Source organism: Camelus bactrianus, chromosome 28 (assembly GCF_048773025.1).
Source record: "Camelus bactrianus isolate YW-2024 breed Bactrian camel chromosome 28, ASM4877302v1, whole genome shotgun sequence".
NCBI lineage: Eukaryota > Metazoa > Chordata > Mammalia > Artiodactyla > Camelidae > Camelus > Camelus bactrianus.
This window is the reverse complement of record NC_133566.1, coordinates 22,715,881-22,741,637: the sequence shown is the minus strand read 5'-3', so window position 1 is coordinate 22,741,637 and position 25,757 is coordinate 22,715,881. Positions and strand designations below refer to the sequence as shown.

Sequence of the window (25,757 nt, the reverse complement as noted above, 5' to 3'; positions counted from 1 at the left end):
TGTACTGTGTGTAAACTGAGGCAGGTGTGTGTTGAGCATTATCTTAGGGGAAGAAACTGCCAGACAAAGTAACACCTGAAATCTCCATGCTTGGTGGTGTTATCTGAGTCAGAGAGAGAACACTTTGTTTCCGCATTCAAGCAGACACGTGTGGTGTGTGTAAGGAGCTGGGCGTATCTGGGGGGCATTTACTGTTTAGGGGTCTGTTAAGGAAAGAATAAGGTGGCATCGTCCGCCATGATTAATTTGGGTTCCAGAGCAGAGACTAATCCACGAAAGAATGAGGTTTTGGTGGGGTTGTTCTGCTTGTTGTTTTGGAAGAAACTTTTTAAATATGGTAGTGGGGAAATGTAGTTTTTTCCCCCCAAACTCAGTAGGTTTTATGTTAAATCCCCCTGTGGCTTGCAATTATCATCCCCTGTACCTGAGCCGAGTGATGTCAGTTCTGTTCCAAGAAGTGCTAATGGCGTCTATGGTTTTCTTTTCGGTGTTAATTCCAGCTATGATTTTTTTTTTGAGTTCACCAAGAATCTAGAGCTCCTAATTAGTACTTGTGAATGATGGCTTGAAATTTACATCTCAAATATACTATAGTTAGCAGCATCTGGAATTTGACAGTATTTTAAAAATATGTGTCATTTGAAAAAAACCGTGAAAGTCGAAGTAGTGTGGTAAGCATTGCAGCCTGTGTCTTCTTTTCTGTGCGTGTGTGTTGAGAGTGCACTTGTGCGCACGCAAGGGAGGGGGGAGGGAAAGTAAGGACACACTGAGTGGCTGCTGCAAAATAATGAGAAAACGAACAAATCATTTTTATTTCATAAGATGAAGTTTCTATCCCCTACTTTCCTGCTGGATTAGAAGTTTTGATCAACTGAATCTTTTAGCTAACCTGGCGCTGATTGGAAACTATTTTTTTATTTATTGCCGTCTCAGATTTGTGTCTCCTCTTTCTTGTAACAGTCTCGTTTTATTTTGTTTCATTTTATTTCAGCCTACATAAATCCAAAATAGTGACTCATTAACATAGTTTAGTCATTTTTCAATTGTTAGGGACATTGAAAACAGCATTGGGTTTCCTCAGATGGGCACTGATGGTTAGAACAATTCAGGGGTTTTAAAAACAGAAACATTTTCTCACTCACTTAAAGTCCCTGCTTCTAAGCCGTTGCTCCTTCAGTGAATTCTGCCATTGCTTTTGTGTCTTAATTTTGAGTATCTTTTCTCATCGCCCTAAGAGTAGACATTGCACGTTGTGCAGATTCTAGGAAAATCTAGTAGGTTTTTAGTAGATTCTGTAAACAAGTTTATTTCTTGTGATTGTTTGATTTGCCATGTTCCATGGTATTATGGATCTTCCTTGACTTGTAATGGGGTTGTGTCCCAATAAAGTCATCGTTTAAGCTGAAAATATCGTAAGGGGCAAATTCATTTACTATCACTACCCTACTGAATGTCATAGCTTACTGCCGTCTGCCTTAAATGTGCTCCGAGCAGAGCTTACCGTTGGGCAAATTATCTGGCACAAAGCTGTGAAGTGTCGAAGAGCTCATTGAATCCTGTGCTGAAAGTGAAAAACAGAGTGGTTGTGTGAGTACAGAACGGTGGCAAGGGTCCCTGTCCTCTCCCCTGCGCTCCCGTCGCTGAGCGGGAGCTGTGGCCGGCGCTGCGCGGCATCGTGAGAGAGAGAGCACCACACCCTACCCCGTAGCGCTGGCCTGGGAAACGGTCAGAAATCAGAATTCAGAGTGCAGTTTCTACTGAATGCATATGGCTTTCTCACCACTGTAAAGTCGGAAAATCAGGTAAGTCTAAATCTATCTGTATGTTCTTCAAGATAAAGCATTTGGGAAGCATATACCAAAGCAACCGAGAGAAGGCTCGCCTTGGACCTCACTGAACAGGTCAGGGTGAGTCTGATAATAATAATAATAATAATAATAATAATAATAATAATAATAATAATAATAATAATAATAATGATAATAATAATAATAATAATGATAATAATAATAATAATAACAACAACAACAACAACAACAATAACAACAAAACAACAACAATAACAATAATAATAATAATAATAATAATATAACAACTTAAACAGCATACGTCGTGTATAGGCTCTCTTTACAGCCATCTGTAACCAGCACCAGTTCAGGTCCATTTCAGATTAAATAATAAAACCTTGTCTTCAGAGCTGAAGAATGCCCGCCTGCAGGACTTGGGAGTCAATGAACATACATCCTGATCTGCACTGTCAGTGTCAGACACCTGGGAGGAAATTTCAAAGGCAAAGAGGATAATTCCGATTTCTGCCTTCTGTAAATTGCCAGTGCATCATTAAAAGATCGTTTCTTTGTTTTTTGTTTTGTTTTGTTTTTTGATTCTTAGTTTTAAAGCTGTGGAAGGATCAATAACCAGTTCTTGCGATGTACTTCTTTTTGTCTGAAATGGGATGTGGAGCTTTGTCTGGGAAGAAAGACCAGTTCAGTAGGAAATGCTGGCGCCATCGTTTCAGCCACACGGAAGTCTTACTTCAGCGACTGTGAGGCCGCGGAAATCTGCGTTTTCGCCTCCTTTCGCTCACGCACTGGTGTCACTGCACTGCTCTTTTTCCCTCCAAGTGCACCACATGCGTGTGTCTTAGATGTCATGGGAAGTCCACCCGTGGGTTATCCCACAAGGGGAGCATTCGCCTGCTCATGTGTTTTGCAAGGAAAAGCACAGGCCGCATCTCTGCTGACCGTGTGACTGCTGGGTGACCAGATCGGGCTGTCGAGGAGCAATTCAAGGGAGACGTCATTTTGACGCATTGCTTGGCACTTGTTTAAGTTGGCAGTTCTTAATACCTGACTTAAGATTTCTCCTTGAGGCTTCGTGTTATCAAATATATTCCCCTTGGAGCATTTAACTCTTTTCTATCTTAAGTTAGAAGAGTTTTCCTCTTTAAGGAATTTTTGAATTTATCTACCGTTGCTCTTGGAATAGAAGAATTTGTTTTTGATCATTTTGTTTTCAAATATTCACCTCACAGTGCTCTTGATTTTTTTTTCTTTTTTAAGCTGCAGCAGTAATCAGAGCCCTCTGTTCCATTAGCTGAGTGATTGTGACAAATGAAATGCTTCAGAGCCGGGCAACAGTGGGATTCACAAAGGCTTCCTACTCACATCTGCCAAGTGCGTGAATCTAGCAAAACGGTGCTCAGGGTTATCAATGTTTTAGTTTTTAGCTCTTGGTTCTCTTTTAGTGGCTTTCTGGGGAGCTCAAATAATGGTTCTATTCGCAGCAGTCACATCTGTGTACTCTTGCTTCTGCCAGTGCCTTCTGGCTGCCTGGTAGAGGGGGTGCCTTTCGACGACTTGACCGGTGCATCAGCGGGTTGTTTTTGAGGACACGTGATATGTGATGGCACCTGAAATAAGAGGAAAAGTTTGCCTTTAGAAAATCACTGCTCTGTCTCTCTCACTTTCTTTTGCTTCAGCTAGACTGCTGTTTCTGAAAGTAAATCCATAAACCGTGTATATCCTAGTTCCCTGAGATTGGACGTGAGATGCCCTGGCAGAGACCTCCCTGGGCAGGAGCACCATAAGGTCTACAGGTCTGCCTTCTGACAGGCATCTTGGTGATTCTGAGATGCGATGCCGTCTGATGATCGTGGTCCTAGAATTCGGTGCTTCTCAGATTTTAATGTGCATATGAATTACTTAGGGATCTCGTTAAAATGCAGACTCTCTTTTAGTAGGTCTGGAGTGGGGCCTGAGAGTCTGCATTTCTGGCAAGCCCCAGGTGATAGTGATGTCTGCAGAGCTTGCCTTCAGTTGACTGCCCTCTGGGTAGAGCTTAGACAAACTGCCCTGCTGCTGGCTCTGAGCAGATGGGACAGAGTGACCGAGACCAAGGCCTTGGTGCCCTCGCTGTTGCTTGTTGTTTTGGAAGAAGTCTTCCCTGTCTGTTGAGCGTGTGTGTCTGGAAGCAAAGAACTGATCCCGTGGAAGAGACATGGTCAGATAAATTGTCTTAAAAACACGTAAGAGAAAGAAAGGAGTGAAATGGTGCTGGCTGCTGCATTCCTGACTGCCACCGTGCAGGAACGGGGCTCTGCTCCTAGGACATCAGGTGACGCATCGTCTGCACCAGCCTGTGCCTCATGGGTTTACACTCAGATCCCACCATCACAGTGTCTGAGAGCAGCGGTGCCCACCCTCTGGCTGTCACTGAGACTTTCCCATTGGCCGGGGTCCACTGGGACCCTCATTATATCCTGGTCCTAGGACCGCGGACCGCTTACACTCTTATCTGTGAGCTACAGAATTTCTTCTCTTCTTTGATGCGAGGTGGAGACATTGAGGCAATATTTGAGGTGGAACTAGAGAAAATCAAGCATCGTTTTAAGCTAAGGCTGACGGGGCCTACAGAGAAGGGGCCGTGTTGAAGGTTTAGAGAGAAATTGGCACAGCTAATGCCTCTGAATGATGTGGTCAGACGATCGGGGTGATTTAAAAGGGCGGTGGTAGCAGCATGCCTTTCCTGGTGTAGGAGGGGGAAGAAAAACACGGGCACAGAGAGAAGTGAGTTTGATGGTCCTTTTGAAAGCTACCGGAGTTTAGAGAAGGAAAAGATTGTTACTAAGAGAATTAACCAGGAGGTGTTTCCCGGAAAAGGAGAGTTGATGAGACAGAGCAGCATGATAAGATAAAAATGACTTGATTTTGGGAACTTATCAATTCCCTCAGAGATCAGTTTAAGAGGACTCTGCTCCAGGAGGTGTGGAGATGAAAGCACGATTTCTGAGAAGTGAATGAAAAGAGAAAATGGACACTTTAACACGTGCACTTCTATTTAAAAAAATTTTTTTGGCAGTGGCTAGTAGGATCTAAACCCCTCAGCTCAGCTCTCAGAGGCCCCAGAGGCTTTGCTCTGCTGTGTCTGTCCGACCTCGTCTCCTGCGCCGTGTCCGAGTTCACACTGTTGCCCTTGTCTCTGTGGCTGGAACGTTGTGTTTTCCTCTTTTCTCTGCCGCACAGCAGATGGGCTCGCAGATCGTTAGCAAAGGAGAGTGTGTGGGTCTTGAATGACATTTGCCTTGGGTGGCATTTGGTGTGGGGACTGGGGAGAGAGCCTGGATAGGGTAAGGGGAGACGTACCATTCAACCAGGAGTTTCTGCAGAATAACCGCCTTTTAAAAGTTTGCCAGCGAGCTGCCCTAGGCATTTAAAGGTCTGTAAGCACCGTCTCCCCAAGATGCAGCGTCACCCCGGACGTCAGACCTGGACGCAGACAGCCAGCCTTCGCAGCTCACTGGGGTGTCCCTCTGCTGTTAAGACGGTCCTCTGTGTTCTCCCTTGCAGTGGTAATTTTCCTCACGCAGCAGTCTCTACCTTGTGTGGCGGTTATCTCTGATAGTATGAGTGTGTGGTGATGGGATGTTTACAACTGGATTTTTCACTGGGACTGCTGCTCTGTTAGGTTTGTACTGTTTAAATCTAATGTTTAGCCACCCAGCTCTTTGCTCCTGGAGTGGTTGTAATAGTTTGTCTTTGAACTCTTCTGCGTTTTCTTGATGCAGTCACGTTTTCTGCAAGGAATGAAGAATAACTTAGTCTCGACCATTCTAGTGCTTGTATCTCGTCCTTCTCTTTTCTTGTCTAATTTGTTGACTTTGTCCTTCAACGAAACACTGAATAGCAACGGGGAGAATGAACAACTATTTCCTTATTCTAAACTGATTAAGGCGTGAGCGTTAATGGGGCCTCGTAACGTTCCTTCTGTTCTTCTCTCTCACATCCCTTTACGCTCCGCCACACGTGGAGCCGAGAGCTCTTCCTAACAGAGGACTGAATTGATTTGCTTCATTTGAAAGTCATCACATGTTTCTTAGGACCTTCCTGGTCATGTTCCATCTTTATTTCTTCTCACATAACTGATAGCTTCTTACCGGCTTGTTATTATGAGCGTTGCCTGAATTGTGCTTAATAGAGTAATGCGCCGTGAGATAACAGAGAAAATTGAACTTTGTTTGCCTTGACAGCAGACGAACCACGGTGTGGCCGTTTAGCTCTTTTGGTAGATTCTGCATCAGCTTCCACTCCCCAAATTGTCGATATGCTGGAAACGAACAGCTCCCCTCCCCATCAATTTTTTTTTTTTCTATTTTGAGAGCACTAAAAAACGAGATCATAGAACTTCTCAGAATTGTACATAAAATGAGAACAAACCGGGTATCAGCGAGAAGAGGAATGCTTCCCTCGGATGCAGAGCCCAGGGAGAGAGCTGCTGCACAGGGTGGTGAACACGGACACCAGGGCTGTCCCGCAGCCTTGTAGAGGGAGGCAGGCGCCGGATATCGGTGCGGCGGTCCCCTGTCACAACGTGCGCACGTGTCAGAATCGCACTGTACATGCCCACGTGTCAGATTGACACATCCTACACCTTAAACTCCCACAGTGTTAGCTGCGGAATATATTTGACTGAAAAATAAATAAATCAATAAAAATGAGAGATGCTGGAGCTGTTTGCTGTGTCTGTGGAGGGGCTCCAGTGCCTGCTTCCGGGCGGTGGTTCTTTGCAGGAGTGGGGGCTCCTGGAAGAGAACTGTGCTTCTGTGTTGGGGGAAATTCTCCTTAGGGAGAGCACTCTTGTACCCCAGAAAAGCAGCTTCTGTGAAGCCGGTCTTGCTTCTGGTGGTGGCCTCGGGGGTGGAGCGGAAGAGCCACCACATGTCACTGGCCGAGTGCACGTTTACAGCTCACTGCTGCTTTCTGGCAGTCTCATTCTCAATGATTTTATCTTTTTTTTTCTTTGTCTAGTGTTCTTACTTAAATGTGCTTACAGAATCCATCTTCAATTCACTGCGTCTAGCTATTTAGCCGTCTAGAGAAACGGGCTGGCGCCGCTCGCAACACTGTGCTGACCGTGTCTTAGTAATGACCCTACTGTGCTCGTCGTCTCGGCCCACGTTCATTCAAGATGTTCTGTCTTCTGGTGCTCTCTCGTGCCCCGTAAACGCGCTAGACGTTCATTGTGACTTTAGTCACTTCGCTTGCTCTCGGATCTGAAGTCAAGAGCATAAACTACAGCATTTGGAGCTTCGCTGGGGACTGACTTTCTTGGTAACCTCCAAAAAAAGCTTTAGTCGGCTCTCCAGGACGCGTGCCGGTGACAGTGACCGCAGCACCCGCGTTCTTACGAAGCGGATTAAAAAGCGCAGAGGTGTTGGGGGCTCGGTGAACAGAATGTGGAGCCATTGCGTTCACTTCCCTCTCGGACTTCTCACTGGCAGAAAATAAAGGTTCAGAAGTCCGTAGGAGATAAGTTCTTTGTAAGATAGTAAAAGCTGTGTTACAAGATTAAGCAGCTCTAGATACAGAGCAGAAGGAGGTTTGGCAACTGAGATCTGTATCCAAATTATAATGCTTGGTCAAGGGGTGAAAAAGTCAATCTGATTTCAGCTCTCGAAGCTTTAGCTGGTTAACGAAATCCGAGTACTGCGTCATTCAGCCCCTTCAAATCAAATTCACTGTTTTGATTTTATAAGATGGAATTCAGAGATAGCAGAAGTCTTCCCGAAGTCCTTGGTGACTGACCCATGAGCAGAGAGCATCGATGGCCCACCGTGTGTCGACCCCTCGCTCACCTCCGCCCTGACTCTGAGGCTCGGGATTGGGTACTGGTTCTCCTCACGCAAGGCTCAGAGGCGGTCCCACGTTGTGTTCTGTTGTATCTCCTCCCTGAGGCTGGCTGCCCTGACCAGCACTGCACGGGTCAGTCTGCGAAGGCGCAGCCTCCAGTTGGCTGGAAACTTTGAGCTACTGGCACGTCTGCCCTTCGTCCTGATGACCTGAGGTCATCTGTGTGAGGTGAATAGCTGTTCGTTTGCACGCGAGTCCGTGTGCTTCCACGTCTTCCAGAGGATGAGGCTGTGTGATGTGTGTGCACGATGTCATGAGCGAAGGCTGTGTAAAAATGGCGAGATGACAGTGCTGTTTCTTGGCAGTTAATTTCACAGTTGTCCTTTTACGTTTAAGGTGACGACCCTTGTCAACACAAGCAGCAAAGGCCCATCTGGTAAGAAGAAGGGGAGGTCAAAGAAGGCCCACGTGCTGGCCGCGTCTGTGGAGCAGGCCACTCAGAACTTCCTGGAAAAGGGCGAGCAGATCGCCAAGGAGAGTCAGGATCTCAAGGAGGAGCTGGTCGCTGCCGTGGAAGATGTGCGCAAGCAAGGTGGGCCGATGGTGCTGCTCCGCGGTGGGGGGAGGCTGGGGTGGGAGCAGGGGACTTTTCTCTAGGGAAACAAGGCTGCTCAAAGCAGTGGCCTTCTTCCTTTTTCGTCTCCGTCTGCACCTGTCGGTTTTCATCTGGGCTGGAGCTGGGTGCAGCAGACAGGCGGAGACTTTTTTATATTGTGCCGCTGAATCTAGCGCAGCCACGAACACGCCACGTCTGCTGCTGCTTCAGGCCCTTGAAGCTGTTTTCTGAGTGATGAAACCAGACACCTGTGTCAAGCTCAGGCTTTCGGGAGTTTCGTGTGAGAAGACTTTTTATTAGAGTCCCTGGAAATCCAAGATTTTAAGGATGCAGGGAGGAGACAGATGTGAAGTAGTGTAATAGCATTATTGCTGCTTTGTGTGATTCCCATGATTTGTATTTTCAGTTCGTAGCTTTCCTCAAAAATCCACCCAGCCAGCTAGCTGTCGGCAAAGCAGTCAATTACACAGCTAGAGAGTTAGCTCTGAGACTGTTTAATTCAGTGTGTTTTAAATTTTCAAGTGGTGAAATGCATGTAACATAAAATGCATCATCTCGCCCATGTTTAAGCGTACAGCTCAGCGATGTAAAGTGTGCTCACCTGGTTGAGCAGCCAAGCTCCAGAATGACTGCATCTTGCAGAACGGAAATTCTGTGCCTGTTAAACGGCCCCGGTTTCGCCCTCCCCCAACCCCTGGAGACCACTGCTTGACTTTCTTTTTCTATGAGTTTCACGACTCCAGTGCCTCATGTACGTGGAATCATGCAGCGTTTGCCTTCTTGTGACTGGCTTGTTTCGCTTAGCGTGATGTCCTCCCGGCTTCTCGTGCTGTAGCACGTGTCAGAGCATCCTTCCTTCGGGGGCTGAGTAATATTCTGCTGTGTCTTTATACCACATTTTCCTTATCCTTCCATCCGCTGGTGCACATTTGTGTTCCTTTCGCCTTTTGGCTATTGTGAATGATTCTGGTATGAACATGGGTGTACAAATGTCTCTTCAGGACTCTGCGTTCAATTCTTTTGGATTTATATCCAGAAGCGGGACTGCTGGATCACGTGGTGGCCCTATTTTTAATTTTCAGAGGAATCTCCATGCTGTTTTCCATGGCAGTTGTCCCATTTCACACATCCACTAACAGTGTACAGGGGTTCCAGTCTCCCGACATCCTTGGGGGTACCTGTTACTTCCTGGGGTTCTTTTTATCGCAGTCATCATAACAGGGGTGAGGTTATGTCTCATTGTGGTTTTGATTTTCATTCTCCAGTGATCAGTTATCCTGAGCTTCGTTTCACGTGCTCCTCGGCCACATCTGTATCTTCTTTGGAGAAACACGTTTTCAAGCCCTTTGCCCACTCTTTACTCAGGTTGTTTGTCTTTATTGTGGTTGCTGTGGTTGAGCTGTAAGAGTTCTCGGTATTAAAGCCCTTATCAGATACTGTTTTGCAAATGTTTTCTCCCATTCTGTAGGCTCCTTTCACTCTGTTGATTGTGCCCTTCGATACAGAGAAGCTTTTAACTTTGATGTAGTGTTGTTCAGCAGCTTGAGTTGAAAATTCTAAGACATTGTGAAATTAGAACAAACACCTCCCCCGCAGCCTGGTTTCCCGCCGCCATTTTCTGAGTGAATGCCCCGCGGACATGTTCAATTGCATAAATCTTGGTATCCTTCTTCCTGCTTCCCTCTCCTTCCAGATGCCGTCTGTTACAAAGACAAGTAGGTTTTAAGTCCTGAATATCTCTTACATGGACCAGTTTCTGGTTCAGTTATTCCAAAGCACCGTGTTTTACCTGCCGCAGGGCCTTTACACACGCTGTCCCCTCTCACGCAGTTAAGGATGACTCATTCTGCACATGCCAGCTCAGGAACACCTTCCCGGGGGAAGCTTCCCTGACACTCCTGTCACACTTTCTCATGGATCTTTTCCTTGTGGGAATATTAGTCATTATTAAGGTGACTTGACTGATAGCTTTTTTCCTCTGCCGCACTAGAAGTTAATGAAGGTGGAGACCACACCGTGGCTCTTTGTGATCATGGATTTGTAATGCTTAGTACTCGTAAGGTGTAAATCAGCATTTGTCTAATGAATGAAGTAGATGGATGAATGCTTTGTCCCCTTTCTCCTTGCCAACCTGCCACTTTCTAAATTCACAATGGGTATTTAGTCCTGGGAGAGACCAGCCACCCATACCAGCAGCCACCCTTCCTCCTGCTGCCTTCTTCTCATTCTCTTCTTCCCCCTAAAAGTTATTTTTTTTTTAGCATTACACTGATGTCAATTGTTGCCTTCATTTGAAATGTTAAATCTTACATATTTTATCTCATGTGGATGGAGGGTATTTGTGTGTGTGTTTCAGCGACAAGAATGTTCTCAAGTTTCCAAGCTTGAACACTGGTGTTCTTGCTTTCCTGCAGATGGACACTTGTGTTCATACATCTGTATGTAGCCTGGATACTTTTTCTTCCCCCTTATTTTTATGTTGACTGATAGATAATAAATTTTATATGTTTAAAGTGTACAATTTGGTAAGTTTTGACAGGTGTGTCCACCGTGAACCCGTCACCGCCGTCAAGATGGTGCACCTCTCCCCCGTGTGGAGAGTTTCGATTAACTGGCCCCCAGGCCATTTTCTCGGAGGTTTGTCTGTTATGTTCTTACATTTTTCCATTTAGTTTCCTCAGCAACCTCTTAGCTCTCCTTTATTTTTCCCTTAGAAGTTAGTTTCCACACCTGCTGTAGAAATTAATATGGTAGATTTCTCCAATCTTACAGGAAATGATGCTTTGTGGGCATAATGTAGTAAACAACATAGTTCTTGGCCAGACTGTCCTGGGATTTTAGGGTGAGAGATTTTAAAGATGCTAATTTAAGCTTCTCGTGGTTATTCTTCTAGAGGATGTTTTAAATTTCTGTTTTATTACCCATTTCTTGTTGCAGAATAATTAGGCATAAGAAACAATGCTTACATTTAAAGCCCGACTGCCACGTGTCCCTTTTTCTGAACAGGGTCGAATTCCAGGAAACACTGCTGTACGAGCAAAATACAAATTTTACTGGCAAAGCCTTTGAAATTCTCCTTTTGCGTCTCTCATATTCAGAAGCCCCCGCTGTCCGGTGCACTGCGGGTGTCTGGCCTGCGTGGGGCGCCTCTCCTCCCGGGCAGCAGGTCCTTAGCTCCTCCTCACGTTCTGTGCCCACAGGCTCTCTTAGCTGCTCGGGTCCCCGACTCAGTTCTGTAGTGTGTGAGCTCCTTGGCCCGTCTGGCTTTACCCGCATTTTCTGTTTGCCCATTACCCAGATTTTATTCACAAATGCGAGCCTGAGTTGATTTTCAGAGAGAGTTGGGAAGAACAAGAGTTTGAGGAGAGCAAGTGAGGATTAGGGCAGAAGTACTGTTCCTGAAAAACCAGCCTCTCCAACAGCCAGATTGAGACCCGGAGGCGGAGTTCTGGGAGATGGAGGAAAGAACAGCTCCACGGCTTTGCCCGGCAAAGGGGTCACGGCGGGCTCGTGCCTCAGAGACTGGGAGCCCTCTTGGGGCTGGCGTCTTGAGGTCTGATAGAAGAGCTGGGTGGGGCAGAAAGGCAACAACAAACAGGGCGTTTTTCCAGGGTGCTCTATTCTTCTTAGTCTTGACGAATCCACCTGGAGTCACGGGGAGACTCCGGAGGGTCTGGTAACTCCTCTGAGGTTGTCAGCCCGTGGCCTCCTTCCTGGAGCACAGCTCCTGGGTCAAGGGATAAGGGATTCTGGGTAAAGAATGTCTGGCGAGTGGAGAGTGTAAGGGGAAGGTTGGGGGCTGTTTAGCACAAAAATAGTGGAGCAAGTGAAGCCAAGGTGGGGGTTTGTTAGAGAAAAGAGAAAAACAAGTTGCAGGAATTTTAGGTCAGAGCGAATCAGCAAAAAACTTCAGCATCAGGGAAGCTGTCTTGCTAGTTAGTTTCCCAGTCTTTTCAGTATTTAGTCCTTGGACTTTTAAAACATAGAATCTTTCCTTCCAATATAGCAGTCTACTTCCTAATACATAAGGCGACATTCAGAAGCTGTGAGAACACAGACATTTGGGAAAAAAAGTCCTCCTTTAAAGTGGCTCTAGCATCCATCCGTGCCTGCTTATTAAGTGACGTATAGTTTAGGAATTATGCCTGTTAAAGATAATCTTTCACTATTGAGTTGTTTTGCCTTGTTTAAAAATCGAATGGTGAAAAGGCTCGCCACGCTTAAAGAACATTTCCAGCACGAGTACATGCCTGAAGTCTGAGTGCTATACATCTCCATTTTCACATTTTTTAATACAGAACCATTTACTGTTGTTCCTTTGAAGTTTCATAACATTCATGATTATAATTACTGTAATCTGCCAAGATTATATATGAAATTATCTATTTAACTATGTCATTATTGTATCTCATGGTTAAACTCAGCATTGTATGAATTTATCATTTAAAAAATACATCTTTTAATCCTAGACTGCCAGGATTTTTTAAGTGCTCAGTATGTGTGGTGACAGTATTTTTACCCTACACTGTTTCAGCAGGAGGGTTCCCTGTGCTTTTAAGTTATAAACTAAAAAAAAAAAAAAATAGGCTTGTGACAGCATTTATATTAAAAAAAGTAACAAAAATAAATTACCAAAATATATATAAAGAAGAGAAATTGTACTCAAAGCTTAAAACACTGGGGAAGGCTAGTGGAGAAAACAGTCTGATTTTAAAAGGCAAAGCGATAATGACATTGGTAACTGGGGGACAGATCCAGAAGCTCTGAGTTGATGAGAGGTTTTATGTTCAGGCATAGTTAGAAATACGGTAAGGTGACGGAAAGGGACCAGATTGGGGAAAGTTCAGGAGCTGGGTTTCATGCAGACAACATAATGAAGGAGAGACAGGAAAAAAAAATGCTTTGGTTTCTACCCATTTAAGTGATGTTTTAGAAAGATTCTTTTGGCAACTTCATGCAGCGTTGACTAAATCAGAGAAAGACTAGACTCAAGTTGCTTAGGTGTTATTGTAATATGGCAGAGAAAACAAAACAAGAAAGAAACGCTTTGAGAGTCTGGAATTGGAGTCATGGTCCTGGGAATAAAGATAAAAAAGTAGATGTTACAGACATTGCCAAAAAAGAATAAAAGAGTCACCACTTGTTGAAAGGAAGAGACAAAACTCTATATTTATTCTATGTTTTTGGCCCTAGGCAACTTGATTCGGACATCTTAAGGGCTGACGGGTGGGGGAGAGGATCCCTTGGATTTCAAACATTGATGGAGAAGGGGACCCTGCCTATCAGATGGTTAATGCTACGGAAATGGAACTTTGGGGCAACAAAAATGTGCAAGTTTTTGGAGCTGATAGATAAAGCTTTCAGAACTAGAACTTTCTTTGATTACTTGCCAATTGGTAAAGAAGAGAAGAGGTTTTGTTTTGAAAGAAAGGCCGAATTAGGATTAGAAATTGGAATAGAAATGAGTCTGAGAGGGAAGCCTTGCCTTGAAATGGGACCAGAGAGCAACTGAAATCCAAGAGAACAGGATATTCTGCAAGAAAGACATTGATCAGCCTAGCCTCTCGAATGTTGTTGCAATCGTGTCAAACTCTCCTGAGATCGTGGAGGATGAAGAATGAGAGAACTCCCTGGATTTGCCAGAAAGGTGTCATTAATTATATTTAAAGTACGTTTTCAGAAAGCTGCAAGGATGATCGTTAAATAAAAAAGACGCTGAAAGAAGAGAGTAGATGGTGACATAAAGGATGTAGGCAGGAAAGCTACCCACCCCCTTTTTTGGTCCTCACTGCAGCATATGCTGCACATACTTCTTTTTGCTCCTGAAGATAGTCTGGGACTCAAACGTGGGGCCCTGTGTTACTATTTTGTGTAATGTCTGGAGCCTGGGACAGTGCCTTGCCCATGTGGGCACTTAATGCACGATTCAGAAGACTGTCACAGGAGGGAAGGAGAGAAATAGAGGAGTAATTGGAGAAAACGTTCAGGGCAAGCAAAAAATATAATTACTTGTTTGCTTGTGTGCTTATTTTGTTCAGCGCAATTCAGAATTTTCAGAACATACGTCAAGAGAGGGAGCCAGTGGTGAGACCCAGTGTGGATAAGAAGGGACAAAATGCAGATTGGTCGCAGGAGGTGACACAGATGGGACATTTCTCTATGTAGAAAGCTGGTAGGGAAGAGGGACACAGCCCGCAGTGGTTTTACAGAAAACCCGAGCACGGAAGCAGAGTGGACGAAATGATCTCAATTGTTTTGAATAAGAGAGGGGGGCAGTTTTAACGGACCGTGGAGATGTGATGTGAGACCACTGTTGTGGATGTGTGCGTGTTTTTGCCTGTTGCTGGCATCTGCGTGGATCTCGTATGTTTCAAAGGATTTTATTTATTGAACACTTGTCCCTTGGATGCAGCTAAAATGGCCAATTTATAACAGGCTTAATTGTCTGAGAACTTTTTACGTGATGTGTTTATTTGGAGTGTAACAGCGTCTGCTAGCGACGGGAGGCTCACCCACCGTCTGCGAATCTTCTTAGATTTGAAATAGGTCCGGAAGCCGTCCTTTGAAAGGAAGGCGCTGCCCTTCGTGTTTGCTCAGTCAGGGGACCCGTTCACTGGTGGGATGCAGCCCTGGTTCCCGTGCTGCTCCGCAGGCCTTGGGGCCGTTGCCTGGGTTTTCTGTCTTCAGGCAACAGCCCACTCTCTGTCTGGGACCCATCGAAACAGGTAAGACCTGGCCCGGCCGAGAAGCTGTGCCAGGCGAGGGTGTGGACAGAAATGTGCGTGGCCTTAACCCAGTTCTAAGAGGGGGTCACACAGCAAAATGACCAGAGGTACAGACAAAAGAAGTGGCTTCTTCATGGAGCCATTTCCTGAATCAAAGAGCTGCTCTAAGCTTTCGCTGCTCACTTAGGATTGTCTTTGTTTTGATACAGCGTCAGATGTGGAGTGACGCGCTGACGTCAGCTGTCCCATCGCTGTTACCTTCTCACTCAGTCAGTATTTACCGAGTCGCTGATGACCACTGGGCAGAGACAGACAAGACTGAGGCAGAGCTGTAGACAGAGGGAGAAAGGTGGCCTCACCTCTCTGAGGTGAGTGGGTGGCCTGGCGGCTTTCTCCTCCCCACCCACTCTGGGGTTGGGATGCGGCGCTGGTGGAAAGCGTTATCCAGCAGAAACCCCAGGGTCTGCCAGCTGCGTGACGCCCCAGCTGAGAGCTGGTGCAGGCCGTCCGTCCGCGGACGAGAAGCTCCCGATGCTAAGTGGCCCTGCCTCTCCTCCTCCCGCCGCCCTCTGATATGGAAAGCAGCGCGGTGGGGGAGGAAGGATGGCTGTGTCCTCTTCCTTGCCCCACTTTCCAGAGTCAGTCTCTCTAAGGAGGAGGAGCAGCGGGGGTGCTTTTGCAAGGATTCCAGAGTCCCCCACTTGTCTTCTTTCTCAGGACCCTTTGCTGTGGGACCCTGCTCTTTGCTTCCTGAATCCTCACGACTCCTAGAGCTACCGAGCTTCCTTGTCTGCGCTGGGCTGCTGGCTGGCTGCCCTTCGGTGGGTGGCACTTCCTGTGTTGGGACGTGCGGTCCTGTTGTCCTCGGCTGAGACTTCGCTCCTGTGTGGTGGGAGGGCTAGGGGCGCAGCTTCAGAGAAGGAGCAAATTCCAGGACAGAAAAATGGAGATTTGAGAGGGAAGACTAGGTAAGAAAGAGGACTCGCCTCTCTCTGCCCGTCTTACTTCTTCCAGCCTGGACTCGGCTGCTTGCTTTACAAAACAATAGTACCCGAGTAATACTGTTAATAGAGTGCATGTTTATTAGATCAAGGAGGGGCAGGCCTTGACGTTGGCCCGGGGGGCGTGTCTTCAGTCTCGGGGTGCCGCGCGGTCAGGGGTCTGGGGACAGTCCCTGTGTCCACACGCTGCTGTTCACTGTCCCTCCCCGGGCGCCTCCTCTCCTTTATAGAGGCGTCTTTCACAGGCAATTCTCGGAAGTTCACAGACCACCTGGCTCAGAATCCCCCGGGTGAGGATGGGAGAGGTCCATAGAAATTCTTGTTCTTGGGTCTAGCCTCAAACCTAGATTCAGTGTGGCTGGAGTGACCACCGGGAAGCCGTGTTTCCAGGCAGCACTGCAGGTGAATCTTGTGCCTCCAAAACTTGAGAACCGCTTACAGCTTAAGCTTATCACGTCTTTATGCATACCACCTTTAATCACTTTAAGTCTTTTTTCCATTGAAAATCATGCTATCCAGGAATGACATAAATTTTCTGAAATTTTGATATCGGAAGTTTAAAGAATACTAAAAAACCTGGAGATACAGACAATGACAAAAATGATTAAAATGAAGAAAAAACACATAAATGTGAAAACGCATACATCTTAGAATTCATCTTGTGCAGATTTTAACGTTTGCAGTGGTTTTACCTGTTGCATATTTTGTTAAATAAAACACACCTCTGTGCCGAAGTTTGCAGCAGGCGAGGGACCAGAAGCATCTCACGTCAGCCTGGAGCCCTGTCTATGGCCCTTGTTACAACGTCCTGGGAGACAGTGGGAGACAGTTCTTCCGTCTCACCCCTCTTTCTGGAGCCCGTGGTTTCTGAAAAAGCCATAATCTTTCAGCAAGAATAACAAACAAACACCAGGTTCCATTTATCGGTTGTTGCTCCATTTGGAATACACTTCGTGTATATTCTCTCTGCGTCATTCTGTTGGGCATCCAAGTGCGTTTACCCGTGTTTTACATAAGATGGTAAGATGCCGCAAGAGCTGCGTGTGCATCAACTGACTAATCCGACGGACATTTATTGAGCATCTGTTACGCGCATGAGCTTTTGGGGGCTGCGGGCATAAAACGCAGAAGAAAGGAAACGCGTTCTCTGCCTGTAGGAACGCTGCATTCTGACACGACACAGACCATATGAAACAAACCAAGCAGGGCTTATCGAAGTGCAGCTTAAAAATGGAACTACCAAAAGCATAGTCAATAGAAGAGAAATTTGATTAAGTTGAACTATGATTAAAACCTTTTTCTTTGTGAGAGAAAATGGGAAGAAAAACCATAGACAGGGAGAAAGTATTTGTCAGTTACATATCTGATAAAAGACTTGGATCTAGAATATATAAAGAGCTCTTAAAATTTAACAATAAGAAAAGGAACCACTAGGTTCCAAAATGGGCAAGCGACTTGGGCAGACAGGTCCGCAGTGAAGAGATACAGATGGCAAATATGCACATGAAACAGTGTTCAGCATCACTTGTCATTGGGGAGGTGTAAATTAAGACAAGAAAGAGATTTCACTATGTGCCTCCCAGAACTGATGACGTCCCCAAATTAACAGCAAACGCTGGTGAGGAGGACGTGGAACAGTAAGAATTCTTATTCATTCAGACGCAAAGTGGTGTAGCCACTTTGGAAGCCAGTTCGGTGTTTTGTTTTGTTTTGTTCTGTTTTTTGTGAAACTAAACATAGAATTTCCATACAACCCATGAGTCTCAGTCCTAGGGATTTACCCCGCTGATTTGAAACTCCTATCTCTAGAAAATCATCAAACCTTGTTGCATTTATTAAAAATGTATGCTTTTTATTTCAGAATAATTTTAGATTTACAGAAAATTTGCAAAGGTAATACAGAAAATGTCCATAACCCTACACCTGGTTTTGCCTGTTACTAACATCTGATGTTATTTTGGTACATTTCTAACAATTAATGAACCAGTGTGATACATCATTAGTTGAGCTGAGCGCAATAGTGAAAAAATACATAATAATAAGCCCTTATGCATGTGTGCTTAGCAAAAGCGGGAAGGACCAATTCAGTGTGGATGCTGAAATATTCTTAAACTGCCTTGCAAAGAGTGGTAAATTATACATCTGCATGAATAAAATGGGAAATATAGTTTAAAAGATTGCCAGCTCAAGACTATTGACTTTAATACCTTTTATTGATGTCCACCCTCAGTAAAACTGTTCCTGCCTTTCACAGAAAAGATTTCAAGAGGCTTGCAAGGATACACAAAACACAGTAAGAAAGAAAATAGAAATCCGTGGAAAAGAAGGAAAAAAACAATGTCAGTGATTCGAGAGGAGCCAGGAAAATGGCTCATGCACCTACACGTGGGTGCCCAGGTGTGCCGTTCATCCTGAGCCACCCCAGGGTGAGGCAGGCGGCAGGAAGGGGCGTGGCGGGAGGTGGGGGCGAGGGACTTTGCAGAGGACTGAGAGTTCAGTTCCAGCTCTGCCATCTTCATGCCGCATGCGCCATGTGACGGGGGGGCAGGTTACTCATCCTCTCTGCTCCAGGGTTTGCATCGGGCACGGGGAGCTCATCATACACACTCTTCCAGGACTGTTGTCGTGAGCACATGACAGGCTGCGTCGAAGGTGCTTAGCACCAGACGGAGCAGCTGCAGGCTCTGAAAGCCTGGCGGCCAGGGCCTTCATTGTAACATCAGCCCTCCGCTTCTTGCTACAACTGCACAGCAAAGTGGGCTCTTAGGTTTAGCGCAGACCAGTTTTTTTTTTTTTTTTAATTGAAGTGTAGTTGATTTGCAGTGTCAGTTTCAGGTGTACAGCAGAGTGATTCAGTTACACATATACATACATATATGTTTTTTCTTTTCAGATTCTTTCCCATTATATGTTATTACAAGAAATTGGATGTGGTTCCCTGTGCTCTACAGTAGGTCCTTGTTGTTTATCTATTTTATATGTAGTAATGAGTGTCTGTTAATCCTCAACTGCTAATTTATCCCTCCCCACCCTCTCCCCTTTGGTAACCATTGTTTGTTTTCTACGTCTGTGAGTCTGTTTTTGGTTTGTAAATATAATTTGTGTCATTTTTTTATTTAGAGTCCACATATAAGCAATAAATGATACTTATCTTTCTCTGTCTGACTCACTTCACTTAATATGATAGTTTCCAGGTCCATCCATTGTAACAGGCCAGTTTTAAATGTAATATTTTATGTTATTTTCATTATAAAATTTTAAAAACTCTTTCAGGAAGATCACTAAGTAAACTCCATTTCATCTGAATTTCTGACCCCAACTACGCCTAAAGGAAATACTCCCCATTACCACACACAGACGAGGAAGGCTGGTTAGCAAGCATTTCCCCCCTAATAGCTAAGTCTGTAATTCAATCAAAAAGGCATTTGACATTAATGTCTTGAGTAACAACAGGGTAAAATTGTCCCAAATGAAGCTGATTCAGAGATGCAGCCTTAATTACAGTACATGCCAGCAGCTTGATGCTGCCCAGGCCGACCTCATTAACAGTGGATCCCTCTGAAGCTGAGACTGAGCGAGCATGCTTTTGGAAAAGAAAGTAAATGGGAAGGCAAACAGCTGCTCAAGCCACGCAGAATCCTGCCAAGTGCACGCCCTCTGCAGGGACACACCAGGCAACGTGGAGAAACCAGACCTCACGCTAAATCGTGGCGATGCGGCCCCGTCATGGCGAGGCTAAGCGGACGGACAGCTTCGTCCTTAGCAGCTGATAACGGACTTCCTGTTAAACTGGAGAGAAAAGCAGCAGGTGAGGGACTTCTTTCTAAGAGTCACTGCTTGATACTGTTTACCTGTCTTTTGTTCCCGTGAGTCAAAAACTCATCTCCAAAGCCTCGTGCCTCCACCGGAGCTCGTGGTTCCTGCCCTGTCACCCTCTGGGGGACTTGACTTGGGTGGTCATCCCACTCTGGAGTGACCAGCTTCTTCCTTTCTACTGCAACAGTCCAAATGACAAGCAAATCTCACAATCGGGTAAGAAACACACAGAAAGTCTCACCTAGTTGCAGACCCCCTCCAACCACCACCCCGTTATTCTGCTTTTTTTTAAACAAAACTTCTCGAAGAGTAATTCACACCCACCCATTCAGTTTCCTTCTCCCCTGGTCAGTTTTCTTCTCACTGTGCAATGTGATATGGACAGAAGCACGTGGGGACTAACAGGAGCCCCGTGCGCCGACCCCTCCGCTTGGGAAACGACACGTCCGCGCAGTCGAGCTGCCTTGGTCGGCCTTGGAGTCCGTGTCTCCTTCCCCTCCTGCTCCCGCTGCTTGGCGTGGCCAGGGAGCCACAGTCCTGAATTTGATGGCCATATTTCCCATGCGTTCCCCCCATCATTTCCTTATGAAAACGTTCACGGAGAGCAAAGGCGAACAGTTGCACAGGGAGTCCCTGCACCCGTGAAGCCACTGCCTCAGTCCGCCGTGGACGTGTTGCTGTTCTCTCTCTGTCACCAGTCTCTTTCCCATGGATGTTTTTTGGTCAGTTTACCACGTTGTGTAAATGTCTAGTGCACAGCATAATGCTTCAGTCATACATTGCCTGTATATGTTCCTTTCCATATTCTTTTTCATTATAAGTTGCTATAAGATATTTAATTCAATTCCCTGTGCTCTACTGTAGAAACTTGTTTACTTCCTGTGAATTTTTATAATAAATTTGCTGTCTCTGAGTGTTCTCCTTCTCGCCTGCACCTTTCTGGCTCTCAGGCTGACCGCCCCATGGGACCTGCTTTGGTCAGTCATCGGGTGTGGCCGCGTCTGGCCGTCTCTCTCTGCAGCTTTGCCCTGCCTCCCAGTAGCATCATCTGAAGTTGACAGCCACCCCTCCCTCCGGGGCCACCCCTGTCTCTCACTGCCCTTGGCCTCACAGCATCTCCTTTCCTCCATCCCTTTCTGGTTCCACGTCTGCTTAAGATTCTAAATTTTGGCGTATCCCAGGGCCCAGGCCCGGGCTCTCTTTTCTTCTCTCCTTGTCAGCCCACTCTGTGTGCTCTGTGTGACTCTAAACCTTTTATCTCTAGGCCTTGGCTGAAGACACATCTCTGTAATACTACTCCCACTCAAACCAAGCACAGCCTTCTTTAATTCCCCCCCACCCCTCATTTAGACGTGGGACTAACAACTCAGTTGCTTAAGTCAGTGGCATGCGTTCTGCTTTGTCCCTTCCCCTCTGTCTCACATCTGAAGCCATAGTTTAGCTTTAGCAGCCTGACTCCAAAACACACACTACACTCACCCGTTCTAAGGCAGCACAGCACCGCTGCTTCGGAGGCTGGCTGCTGACTGTGTGATGTCAGTAAATCTCCCATAGGCCTCAGTTTCCTCATCTGTGCAATGGGAATAATGCTTGTACGTATTTTATGTGGTAGTTGCTACTATAGGTAAAGTGTTTAGATCAATGACCGACACACAGTAAGCATTATGTAAATGCTAATTTAAAACACTCGTTCAGAAAGGCCTTTCTCCCAACCCCGCCATAAAGAGCACAGTAGCACACACACGCGCACACACACGCATGCACACATGCACACATACATATTTGGTGGGTGGGGGGCATCCATAAGCCAAGTAAAAGAGAGGGTACGCTTATCAGGAAGGGTTCTGCTGAGAAACAGAACCAGTAGGATATGTATGTACATATAGTAAGAGATTTATTTTAAGGAATTGGGTCACATGATTGTGGGGACTGGCATGCGGGCCAGGCTAGCAGGCTGGGAACTCAGACAGGAGTCTTGAGGCAGAATTCCTCCTCCTTCAGCAGTTCGTGGTCTTTGCTGTTAACGTCTTCCAGCTGATTGGATGAGGCCACCCACATTACTAAGGGTGATGTCCTTTACTTAGAGTAAACTGATTGTCAGTTTTCATACATCTGCCAAATGTCTTGACCCCAGAAGCCCACATTAGTACTTGATTAAATATCTGGGTGCTGTATCTTGACTGTGATGATAGATCAGTGTGATCATTGACACGTTAGACTAATGCAAATTGATACATGAGACTAATCGTTACTGTGGGCAACAGTTGCCAAATGATTCTTTGCGAATTTGAAACAATTACATGTAGATGTGAGTTCGTGTGTCTTCCTTAGAACCTCCATGTTATGCAGTGTTTATGAACTTTCTTTTGGAACCATGTTCCCCCTTGGTGCTGAATTTCTCTTGAAAGACCCTTAACCTACCAGATGGGGCTCAGTGTTACCGACGCCGGATGGAGGTGTCCTGTGGCTTCTCATATGTGCTTGGGGGGCCGGGGTGGGGCTACTTCTGCCAGAAGCCACCTGGTACAACCAGCCATTGTGTGTCAGAATTCTTGTTTGTCAAACATTGATACCAGTCCCATCTAATCCCAAAATTTTAAGAATTAGATAAATGCCAAAGTCACAGAATTTATGGACACATGGAACACTTTTCAAACTGAATGTGACTCTTCAACTGCTTTTTAAAGACATGGCTTTTAAAAATATGAAACTAAAGATAAGCTGAAAAGCTGTATATTCTAAATAAATAATTAGGTACATTTTTCTGTTTTTGGTTAAATCCATGCTTTCGGGTTATATTTCTTATTTCAGTGTGAATGATCATAAGGATTTAATGAACTGTTGGCATGAAATCATTTGAAAATGCTACTTAAAAAAAAAATGCTTCTAAAAACCAAAAAGAACAACTCAAATTTGTTGGTGCTATTAAGCCAACCTGGCCTTCTGTTCTGAATTTCTAAAGATAATTGTTGCTGTGTAAGTCCGTGCATACTGTTGAAATAATGTATTTCAGTGTTTTTGCCATTTTTTTTTTTGTACTCTTTGTGCTCTCATGGATGGAGTAAAATCCGAGCTCAAGTATGATTGTCTTTTTAAAGCATAAAAGTACTTAACAGCATTGCCTTTTAAAAAGCCCTTAAAATGTGCACTCTGTTTCAGTGGGCTGCAATTTGTTGCTTCTTATGATAATTATAAAGTTCGTATGAGAGTATTTAAGGGATGAAAGATCAATACATTCATTAGAATATGATCTTTTTTTTTAGTATAGGCAGAGAAAAAAACTAACTGGTTTGCATCCGATTGTAGGCTTTATGAACTTACTGCTTTGGTAATTTATTAAATATCACAATGAAAAAATACTGACCTAGCTTTGTGTGGGCTTCCATTGAAATAGCAGGAGTCATTGTAATATTACATAATGAAGCTGAAATACGTTGTTGAAAATATAAATGTCACTGTTACAACTAGTGTGTCTCCATCCCATGCTGCAAGCGCTGAACGACGGGGTGGCTCTTGGTGCGGTGAATGCCTGAGCGCTCCAGCGCGTTCTGCTTGTTTTCCTCGAGAGAAAGGCAGCAGGATGGCATCATCGCTAATTAAGCTGTGTTTCTTTCTTTCATCTCAGGTCTTAATTTCTCATCTAAGAAACAGTATCTTCAAATGAGTTATTCTCTAGTATCTCGTATATTTTGATCTTGTTGTTTGAGAAAAAAAGGGGAAGAAGAATTAAGACTACGTACGCACAGCCCTGTGTTGGGTTTTTTAAAAACATTTTCCTGGCTTTATTGAGACATCATTGGCATGTAACATTGTGTAAGTTTAAGGTACACAGTGTCAAGGTTTGATACACACATACTGTAAAATGTTTATCAAGATAGAGTTAGTTAACACATCCCTCACCTCATATGATTAGCGTTTTGTTATTTTTGTTGTGGTGAGAATATTGAACATCTGCTCTCTTAGCACCTTTGACATATGCAATACAGTGTTGACTGCAGTCACCACGTGGTACCTGACATCCCCAGAATGCATTCCTCTTACGACCAGAAGTTGGACCTTCTCAGCAACATACCCTTATTTCCACCACCCTTGGCAACCATTAATCTACTTGCAATGAGTTTGGCTTTCCTAGAATCCACACGTAAGTGAGATCATACAGTGTTTGTCTTTCTCTGTCTGACTTACTTCACTTCATGGATGCCCTCAGAGTTCATCCATGTTGTTGCAAATGGTAGGATTTCCTTTTTTTAAGAATGAATACTATTCCGTCATAGATTGGTCCTTGCCAGCACTGATCTCTTGGCTGTTTGATAACAGACGTCCTGAGAAGGGCGAGGTGATGTCTTATTGTGGTTTTGGTTTGCCTGATGTTAGTGATATCGAGCATCTTTTCATGCACTTGTTGACCATCTGTATGTCTTCCTTGTAAAAATACCTATTCAGGACCTGTGCACATTTTTAACTGGATTATTTGGTGTTTTTGCTATTGAATTATATGAGTTCCTTGTATAATTAGTTTAATTTTTTTAATTGATGTATATTCAGTTTACAATGTGTTAATTTCTGGTGTACAGCATAGTGATTCAGGTATATATATATATATATATATATACACACACATACATATATATATATTCTTTTTCATATTATTTTTCATTAAAGGCTATTACAAGGTATTGAATATAGTTCCCTGTGCTTTACAGAGGACCTTGTCTGTCTATTCTATATACAGAGTTTGTATCTATTAATCCCCCCAAAGCATGGAACGCTTCACAAACGTGCATGCCGTCCTTGTGCAGGGACCACGCTAACCTTCTCTGTGTCCGTCCAGTGTTAGTGGGTGTGCTGCCAGAGCGAGCACCTTGTGTATTTCCGATATTAACCGCTTGTCAGGTGTACAGTTTGCGAATGTTTCCTCCCATTCTCTAGGACGCCTTTTCATCTTGTCGATCGCCTGCGTTGGCTTTTGATTAACCACCCCCGACATGATTAGACCCCGACAAGCTTCCTTTCTAGTTGTGAAGACAAGGCAAGTGCCAGGGAAAACTCTGGTGGGGGGAAATGCCGAGGAAGAAGCGTTTGCAAGAAAAAAAGTCTTTTAAGTCAAAATTGGGAAACAGATCTTTACACTGTTTAGGGCTTGTTATCTGAGGCAACAGACAGATTTCATGATTTTTATTTTTTTTTTCAATTCAGGATAAGGTACGGTCTGCGTAGAGTGTTCTGGAGCTTGGACAGTAGAGCTAAAAGAACTATTAAAAATAGCTTGACAGGAACTGACCTCCTTATTGCAGCTTTCAGACAGGACCTGGTTAAGAACCAGCGTCTTTAGCTCGTATTTACACTTCGTCAGTGGTGCTCTCACTCGAGCAAATGGAGATAATCACTGAAGTAGACTGTATTCTGCTCTCTCTACCCCCACGTTCAGCATTTAAGCAAAAGATAATCCTGACACGTGCAGTTCCGTGAAGTTAATAATAAAGATCTTACATCCATGTAACGTAGGGATGATAAAGATCTTACGTCTGTTATAGTGATGTTCTGCGGTCTAGTTCTGATGCAGTTCAGTTGTCTGTAACTCATGTATCCACACCATTTTATGTTGTTTGTTTTGACTCTAAAGGACTCTCTCCTGCTCCAAGAGGGCCAGGCTATGTTAGAAATGCTTTCAAAGATTGGAACAAACTCTTTTTGCAGGATTAGCCGTTAGTTTCCTAGAACTTTAAACTAGTGCTTCTGTCCCCGTCATCTGCGCAGTCTTACTCGCATTAGTTTTTCTATCTTTCCGTTGTTTCTAAACAGTCCTATTCGACAGTTTTGAGATGGAAAATTTAGATAAAAATCCGCCTCTTCTTTTCTCTTTCCATCTTCATCAAAACTATACCCCTAATATTTTTGGTATGTTTTCTTTATCATGTTCACTTTATATTTCTTTATAGGAAAATAAGTTATCAGCTCAAGCAGCTTTTCT

General features: G+C 44.7%; 1 protein-coding gene and 1 non-coding gene across 3 annotated transcripts in view; one reads left to right on the top strand and one right to left on the bottom strand.

The window, feature by feature from the left end:
* Positions 1–25,757, top strand: part of CTNNA2 (catenin alpha 2) — a 944,639-nt gene that overhangs the window by 173,573 nt on the left and 745,309 nt on the right. For both annotated transcript variants that reach the window (XM_074354541.1, XM_074354540.1), the window contains exon 3: positions 8,025–8,220. In XM_074354541.1, the coding sequence (XP_074210642.1) occupies positions 8,025–8,220 (196 nt within the window). The remainder of the gene's footprint in view (positions 1–8,024; positions 8,221–25,757) is intronic.
* LOC123612142 (U6 spliceosomal RNA) lies at positions 24,541–24,647 on the bottom strand. The gene has a single exon (XR_006719332.1). It is a non-coding gene; the product is annotated as a U6 spliceosomal RNA (small nuclear RNA).